The 8660-nt window shown below is 68.0% G+C and overlaps 1 protein-coding gene across 1 annotated transcript; it reads left to right on the top strand.

The window, feature by feature from the left end:
• The first annotated feature begins 713 nt into the window (after nt 1-713).
• PLA2G3 (phospholipase A2 group III) lies at nt 714-7800 on the top strand. The gene is given in 8 exon segments (XM_054006771.1): nt 714-851; nt 853-1405; nt 2286-2418; nt 3006-3140; nt 4442-4974; nt 5224-5353; nt 5699-5830; nt 6604-7800. Coding segments are annotated over 8 exon segments (1959 nt in total). The 3' UTR covers nt 6809-7800.
• The last annotated feature ends 860 nt before the right edge of the window (nt 7801-8660 follow it).

The raw sequence follows: 8660 nt of genomic DNA, 5'->3' as shown, positions 1-8660 counted from the left end.
CCTCCTCTGCACAGGGGACTACCCTTCCCTTCCCGCTCTCCCCCGCGTTGGGGCATTGCTGTGTGCGGTTAAGCAGCTTCCACGATGCACCCCAGAGGTGACTGCAACTCCGGACTGGTGAAGGGGGTAGCTTGCAAAGTACGCCAGGGAGCTGGGAGACAGACGGGGCTAGGGAAAGGTCAGACAGTGGCCACTGGCTGACCCCACTTCTCCGGCATCATCTGGCACCTGCTCCCTGGAGGCTCTTAGGGGCCGTTTATTGCTGGTACAGCCTTGTGCGCCCAGGGCCGCGCCCAGCCCAGCCCCAGCCGCCTCCGTGCACTGGTGCGGCAGGTGCCCTGGGGCGTGACCCAGAGAGGAGCCGCTGGCAAGGCCCATTGGGTAGGGCACCAGGCCAAGGGCGCTGCCGGCTCCTCCTGGCCTGTGCCGAGCGTGGGGCCCACCTGAGTCACACCCCCCACGGGACCGGAGAGGAGCGGGGCCAGCGTGCGTGACCCCGGCGGCCAAGCCACACGCTGACGCCGGGCCGGAGCCCCGGGCACTGAGGGCGCAGGGGATCCGCCATGGCCCCGCACCCGGCTCTGGGGCTGCCGCAGCGCCGAGCCCTCCGGGCAGGTCCCCGCCATGTGCCGGGCTGGAGGCGGCGCAGCCGGCGAGCGGTTTGCCGGGTGCGGCCCAATCAGCGGCCGGCCCGCGGCCCAACCCTCCCATTGATGGAGTCGCCGCGGATCACCCCACGCGGCCGCCGCGCCGCCTTAAAGCCGGGCCGGGCGCAGGGCGCAGCTTCGTTCCTTCGCCGGCTGCGCGCCATCGGCTCCGCGCCCCACTGCCTGCGCGCCCCACAGCCCCGCGGGGGGCGCCCCTGGGCTGGCCGGGCGCCGGCTGGGGACCATGTGGCGGATCCTCTGGGCGCTGCTCTCTCTCGCTGAGCCGGGGGCCGGCGGCTCCTTCAGCAGGAGCGACACCTTCTGCTACCTGGAGGCGGCGGGCACCGCGGGCACCAGATATCTGAGCTTCCTCAGCCAGCGCCCCGGCGCCCTGGCCCTGGTCCAGAGCGCCTGGGGCGGGGATGGGCACCTGCTGGCCTGCTCTATCCAGGAAGAGGCCTGGCTCACGCGCCTGTACCAGGAGTCCTGTGCCAAGAGCCCGCAGAGCAGCCTCTTTGCCAGCCCCTGGAGCCCGGCGCGCCAACAAGCCCTGGACAGCCTGGCCCAGCAGATGCACCTCTGCAGCGGGGCTGAGCCCTTGGGGGCTGGCAGGCCCCGCATGAGGAGAGCGCCCGTGGGCAAGTGGGCAAGACTGGCCCTGGAGGAGCGTGGGCGCAGGAGGACCCGGCGGGGCTGGACGATGCCAGGGACGCTGTGGTGTGGAGCTGGGGACTCTGCGGGGAACCTCAACGAGCTAGGTAAGAGTTGTGGAGCTGCAACGTCCCCAGTGCCCCCAGCTCCCCTGGGGCAGAGCGGGCAGAGCTGGGACCCCGCACTGTGGGCAGGGGGAGCCGGCAGGTCCCAGGCCAAGGCCAAAGAGGCTGGAATGAGCTGAAGGGGGTTAAATGAGCTTCCTGCATTTGCCCTAGTGGTGATCCTGTGGCACACGCCTGGGCCTAGGGTGTCTGGGGACAGGCTGCCCGTCTCCTCACCATGCTACCTGCAGGAGCTGCCTGTCAGAGGGGACTGGATTTGCTGTGATTCAGTGGCTCTGGCCTAGCTGTGGTTCCAGCAGGACCGGGAGACGTGGGCTCCCAGCCTGGGGCGGACACCGGGGCTATCTGTGCCTGAGCCAGGACAGCTCAGTGTCCCTCAGTCTTGTCTTTTATCATCTTGGTAGATGGGGCTGGTCCCTGGGGAATTCACCCCCCACCCCAGCCTGTGAGCCTTTGCGTGTGACCCCCGCAGGAGGGGTGTAAGTATCTGCGGGAGCTGGTTCAAGGCTGCTGCATTCCTGAGCATGGTGACGGTGGCCCAAGGTGCCCCATGGGGCCAAGACATTCCACAGGCTACTTGAGGGAGGCCCTAGAGAAGCCCTAATGGGGCCAGACCTTCAGCAGGTACAGCGCCCCTGCCCCTGCCAGTCCAGCCTGGGTTGGGTGCTGATCCCTGCTGGGGATCGTGGCCAGTGTGTGAGACAATAACCCACCCTGCAGGTCCCCTCCTGCCCTGCCAATAGGTGCCCCGCCCATTGCCCACAGGGGGCAGCAGCGAGGGAGCTGGGGCCTCTGCGGAGTGTTGCTTTGCTTTGCTTTGCTGGGCACTGCCCCCCCTGAGCCACCCGACCCTCCCCTGCAGGAATCTTCCAAGGCCCAGACTTGTGCTGCCGGGAACACGACCAATGCTCAGAGCAGCTCTCTGCCCTGGAGTACAACTACGGCATCCGCAACTACCGCCTGCACACCGTCTCGCACTGCGACTGCGATGCCAGGTGAGCCGGGCTGGCACGGGCAGGACTCGCCTGGTGCTGCACCAGCTCCCCAGGGCTGTCCGCTCAGCCACTGGCACCTTGGGCTCAGGAGACGCCTAGAGTGGGGGGGCTGCGAGTCGGGATTGAGGAGCATCAGCAGAGCTGGGGGTGGTGAGGCCTGCAGGTCCCCTCTGCCCATTTTGCATGGCATGGTTGAGAGCCCCCAGCCCCTCCTGCAGCCGTGCCATGCGGCTCCAGAGTGCCCGCCCCTGCTCCAGTGTCTGCGGCCAGCAGGAGGGCGGCTGGAAACGCTCAACTCCCCGGGTCCCATGGAGGCACTGGCAGACCCCGGCCGCCCCTTTCCTCGGCGACTCCTGCTTCACGGGCTGTGCAGGATCCTGGCGCTGTCACCTCGCACGCCCAACAGAGCCGCTAACCGGGGGTTCAGCGTGGGAGGGGGCTGGGATTGGACAGCGGCAGGGCTCCTCTGCACTCCCTTCTATGCCCCCCCCGCCCTCCTCGTGCCCTTCGTCTGAGCCAGCCCTTCCTCCCCCCGCCCGCCTTGTGCTGCGCAGCCCGCGGCCCTGACGCCCCTCGCTGGGTTGCAGGTTCAAGCAGTGCCTGCTGGAGCAGAACGACACCATCTCCAACGTCGTCGGCATCACCTTCTTCAACCTGCTGGAGGTCCCATGCTTCGTGCTGGAGCAGAGCGAAGCATGCGTGGACTGGCACTGGTGGGGAGGGTGAGTACCCTGGCAGGGTCCTGAGCCCCCGGCCCTGCTCACAGAACCACGCCCAGCATCTCGGGAGGGCTCTCTGACCCCAGGGCCATCAGACACGGCAGGCTGGAGCTGCAGCCAGTTTCCCCAGGCCAAGGTTCAGTCTCTGGGCACTGCGCCCAGCAGGCCTGGGTGCGTCACTGGAGCGGGGGCTGTGCCAGGTTCTCACTGGCGTGTCCCTGCAATGCCCTTTGCTAGCAGTGCTGGAGAACTGGGGCTGTCCCCGGAATTGGGCAGCATTCCCATTCACCCCTGCACCGCGGGCTCCTCTCCGGGTGCCTGCTGCCACATGACAGGGTGCAGAGATCAGCTTCCCAGGGGCTCTCATGAGGTGCCCCATGGATCCGCGTCAGCTCGTCAGACATCCCGAATCCTGCCAGACTGCATGGAGCGGCCACGGGCTAACAGGGGGAGCAGGGTTGGCTCAGGTGTGGGAGACTGCCATCTGCCCTGGGAGCACGGTGAGGTCCCTGAACTCAAGACCTCTCTAGAAGTGAGTCTCCAGCCGGGCTGCTCGCGGGGCTGCACCAAGGAGGCAGGAGCCCCAGGGCAGGGGTGGGCTGGGAAGGGAGGGACAGACTCGCCCAGCACAGTGTGTCCCCTGCGGGGTCTGGCTGCTGGTGGCAGGCGGGGCACATGGGGACTCTACCAGGTGACTGTCCTCTAGTGGTGGAGGGGAATGGGGGGGAAGACAGGTCAGCAGGGGGCAGACAGTGGGCAGGGGACCGGTGGTGGGACCCAGCCCAGTGGGGGTTGCTAGGCTCTGCTGCCATCCAGTGTGTGGGCGATCAGGGCAGAGCCTGCAGGGCTATCGGGCCAGCATGCCTGGCCGAGAGCCTGGCCCTGCTCCCTTCTCCGGCCCTGGGCTGCCTCTCCCGCTGGGACTCCCTCGCTCGGCCAGCACAGGCTCTGGGAAGGCTGTGGGTTCCCTGGCTGGCCCTGTGTGGGGGAGGGGGTGCTGTGGCGAAGCAGCTGGGTACCAGTGGGGCGTGTGGGTGTCTTGCTCCCTGACTGGCTGCTGCAGGTGGCATGACTCGGCAGGCGGGACGCAGCCAGTTGGCCCCACCCTGGCACTCCCACATGCTGGGGGCACGGTGCCAGCCGGGGCATGGCTGTCAGGAGCTCCAGCAGCACAGCCCTCTCAGTGCCAGCTGGCAGGGGGCAGGCGTGTGGGTGCTCAGGGAAACCCCTGGGAGCAGAGCCCAGCCCTGGAGGGGGTGGGAGTTTGGGGGAGGGCCTTGTCTCACTCCCCCTCTGCTCCCCAGGTGTAAGCACTACGGTCTCGTAGCCCTGGCCCGGATGGTGCAGCAAAGCCAGTACCACTACGGCCTGCCCCCGGGGGAGACGGCCAGCCCTGCCACGCGCCCCCCGGGCAAGGGCAAGAAGCACGCCAGGCGGGGCAGGAAGCACCAGAGGAAGAACTGGAAGACGCCTAGGCAGGACGCTGGGGCCCAGGGGTCCCAGAGCCCCAGAGAAGATCAAAGACCTGTCACACACCCCCTGCCCAGGGGCCTGGGCACACTGCCCCCTGCCCCTGCTGAGGATGGAGCCACCACTCCACACAGGCATGTCCCAGACCTGGGGGGGCAGGAGCCACCACCCCTTACGAGGGCCTCCGAGCAGGGCCCCACGCCGGGGACTGAGCGCCCACCCCCTGGTGGGGCTGGAATGGAGGGGGTAGGGCAGCCCCAGGACAGGGACTCAGTGCGCCCTGCCCAAAGGACTAACTCGCCGCCCACCCCAGCCTCGGAGCCACGCCGCACTCCCATGCCGCACCCGCCCGAGCTGAGCCGCCAGGGTGAGTGAGGGCTCTGGGCACAGGGGCTGGGGGGTTGCCGTGGGTTCTCTGGGGTGGCATGTTCTGCGGGGGAACTCCCAGAGAGTGCCTGTGCCCATGGTGTGTGTGCACAGAGCTTGGGTGCCCATGGTGCTTGGCCCAGCATTGTGCAGAGTGAGGCCCTGTGCAGGATTTCTGGGCCCCTGACCCGCTGGGGGGGGGCCTGAATGATGTGCCTCAGTTGACCCCAGCCCAACTCCCTCCCCCCAGCCCCAGCAAGGAGCTGCGGATGCTACCGGCACCTTGACCAGTGTGAGCACAAGATTGCGCCCCATGAGGTCAAGTACCAGCTGCGCAACCCGGACTCCCGCACCCTGTTCCACTGCAACTGCACCCGCAGGTGAGTGCCACTTCCTCAGGCAGCGGGGCTGCCCCTGGGGTGCAGCCGGGTGGGTGCCCCGGGCTGGCTCTGCTCTGACTGGTGTATGGAGGGAGGGGCCAAGGGCCTGGTGCTGGGCCTTTTCCTTCCCACTGTTGCCCAAGCTAACCCTGGCTCCCAGGGACTGGGCCAGGCGGTCTCTGCAGTGGGCGAGAGGGAAGGGCCCTGGAGACGGGGTGGAGGTGCTGGTGACTCTGCAGGAGCAGGGGGCACTCGGTGCATGTCTGGAGGGGTGCTGGCCCATGCCCAGCATTGCCTCTCTGCCCCCAGTGGGGTCCCGCTGTGAGCTGTGCCCTGTCCCCACAGGCTGGCGCGGTTCCTGCGCAGGACGAAGGGTCCCAATGAGGTGGAGGAGGAGGTGCTGTCCGACTTCATCTCCACGGCCTGCTTCGTGCTGGAGCCGCCCAGGGGCTGCGCCGACGGGGAGCAGCAGCCCAAGTGAGTACAGCATCAGCACCAGGGGCTGCCCAGGCCAGGCTCAGAGCCTCTGTGCCCGGGGCTGGGGCTCGGGAGAAGGGGGGCATGGAGTCCCCTGCAGCCTGGGCTCCCAGTCTGGGGGTGGGGGGAGGTCGCCTATGCTGGTACGTGGGTGCTGCCTGGCTTGGGCCCTACCTCTGTTTGAAGATCCCCTTGGAGGTGCTGGAAGGGGGCAGCCCAGGCTGGGTTTGCAATGCGGCTTTCTCCCCACTGGGTGGCAGCAGAGGATCACCCTGCGCATAGACAGGGCGGGAGGGATTGGAGCCTGGACCTCCTGTCTCGTGGGGGGCACCGCTGGCATTGAGGGGCCCTTCCCCACCTGGAGCCCCTTGCCCTGCCCAGGCCCCGCCCCTCTCAGCTCTGGTTCCCTCCCCCCAGCTGCCTGGCAGCACTCAGCCATTAACAGTGGCAGTGCCATGGTGGGACCTGGCAGAAGGCACAGCCCGAGTGGGGCACATGGGGCAGGCTGGCCAAGTAGGGGGGGCTGGAGGGAGTGCCCAGGCCCAGAGGCCGTGGGAGGTTGGAAGAGAGGGGCTCAGGTCAGTTCCCCACAGCGTGCCCCCATGAGCCCATGGGAGCAGGGTGGAACTGAGGGGGCTGGGCCCCTGCCTTCCTCCCACCCTCCCTCCTTGGCCCCATGGGGGTTGATTCCCCAGCAAGCCGAGGCCTGGGGCCTCCCCTGGTGCCAGCGGCGTGGCGCTCCCTGGGCTAAGCGGGCTCCTCTTCTCTCCCAGCTGCATCGGGTTGGGCCGGGCCGTCCTGACGCCTGCGCGGCACCTGAAGAACACGCTGGGGCGGTGGCAGGCGCGGCCCGCAGCCTCCGTCAAGGTCAAGCGGCAGGAGTGGGAAGCGCAGGGCAGCCCCCCCAGACTCTATGACAAGTGTCTCCAGCTGGCCAGGGCAGCCCGGAGGTCAGACCATCACCCAGCACCCCACTGAGGCCAGGGCACAGCCTGGACGTGGGCCCATGGAGCCAGCCTGTCTGCAGGGGGAACGTGGTGCTGACACTGTGGCCAGCCCTGCCCCTGCTCACCTCCGGCAGGGCTGGGAGACTGACTGTGCCGCTGGGCAGCCTGTAGCCTCCAGCATGGGCACTGCAGGGAGACAGGACCCTCCCAGCCTGGTCTGGGACAGGGGCTTGGTTGTCCCCTCCCTCTCCTTCACCTGCTGGTGCCGCTGCCCCCTGCCACACACTCCTGAGGGTGGGCTGGGCAGGGCCCTGGCCCAGGCAGGAGCTGTGGTGCACGTGTGGGGCCAGGCTAAGGCGTTGCCTCCCCTCCACATTCCCTCCCCCGGGAGCACCCTGCCTGGGGGAGGGGCTCTGTTCTGCCCCAGGGGGCACCCCCAGGGATGGGCACCAGCTGAGTCCCTTGAACACGGACCCTGGGGGAGAAGCTCCAGGCCAGGAGGCCACTTCCTGAAGCTCTGCCATGGGGGGCAGCAGTGGCCCCTCTTCAGGACTGCAGCCTGGGGGGCTGAGACAGGGGAAACCAGCCCCACCCTGTGAGGAATCCCATGCCTGGGGGAGGGGCCGCTGCCACTAGCAGTGCCCCCACCCGAGCGGGGCAGGAGGGCTCAGCTGTACCTCCTCTAGGCTGGGGGGAGAAGGGGGGTGAGTCAAGACTCTGGGGTGCTGTTCCCAGCCTTGCTTTGTGAGCCTGTTACTACCAGGGTTGGGGGCAGAGCTGCCCCCCCCCCCAAGCCCTGGGGCAGAGCTGGCCCACGACAGCTGTAGGGACAACTTTTCTACAGAGCCTATTTCTTTACATCTTTTCCCCCTAATGCTGCAGCCCTCCCCCCAGCACTGCCCCTCTGGGGGCCGCATATGGGGCAAAGGGGGCCGTTCCGGCTGGGCCTGAAGCAGGCATGGAGCTGTGGGCCAGGGGCCATTGCTCTGTAAATAATGCAGCAATAAAGTGTTTCCTTCACGCCATCTGCGTCCTGGGCAGGGCTGGGGCCTGGGCCCGGGCCCGGGGTGGGTTGAGCAGCCCCCAGCTCCTGCTGCCCTGCGGGGACTGGAGGGGGGGGGGGGGGGCTACTTCTCTGTCCCCTCAGACTCTTATGCCTCCCCCGTCATTCTGTGCCCTCTCCCCCCCAGCAGTACCCAGGCCACTAGCAGAAGAGGATGGGGGGAGGGCTGCCTGCAGGGGACTGTGGCCTCTTCCTCCCCAGGTCCATGGGAAGGGCAGGCCAGCTAGCTGCCCATGCTGCACAGGGGGTGGGGGCCAGGGGGAACGTTGCTAATTTTATCCACAGCAAAGGCAGAGCAAGGGAGCCAGGGTGTGCACACGCCTGGGGGGGGGGGGGAGGCCAAGGGGAGCCAGGGTGTGCAGATGGCTGGGGGGGGATTTTTCACATGGGGGTGATGGGACAGGACCTAGGGCCCCAACTTCCCCAGGGGAGGGAGGGAAGGAACAGCACTGACTTCAAGCTGCCAGCCACCCCTGCCCCCGAGGGCAGTGTGGGGCAGGGGAGCTCGGTTCAGGGAAGCATCAGCAGCGGGGCAGCAACTCGCTTGGTACACCCTTGTCTGCTACGTTGTGGGGAGTCAGGGCCCCCGCCCCTTGCCAGGGGCACCTCCCACCACTGCTCTGCAGCTCCTGTGCTGAGAGTGGGGGGCGCTCAGGGTCCCCCCCACATGCAGTGAGCTGCACACGGAGGGGCCATGGCCCCTGCCCCTGCGCTCCCAGTACAGAGCCAGGCAGAGCAAGCGGGCGAGGCACAATAGAGTGACCCCCCCCTCCCCCCCCCCCCACTAGCTCCCTGGTGCTGCAAAGGAAGGCTGGGCCTT

Source organism: Malaclemys terrapin, chromosome 16, assembly GCF_027887155.1.
Source record: "Malaclemys terrapin pileata isolate rMalTer1 chromosome 16, rMalTer1.hap1, whole genome shotgun sequence".
Lineage (NCBI taxonomy): Eukaryota > Metazoa > Chordata > Testudines > Emydidae > Malaclemys > Malaclemys terrapin.
The sequence above is the reverse complement of the archived record's forward strand: the minus strand, read 5'-3'. Positions and strand labels throughout refer to the sequence as shown.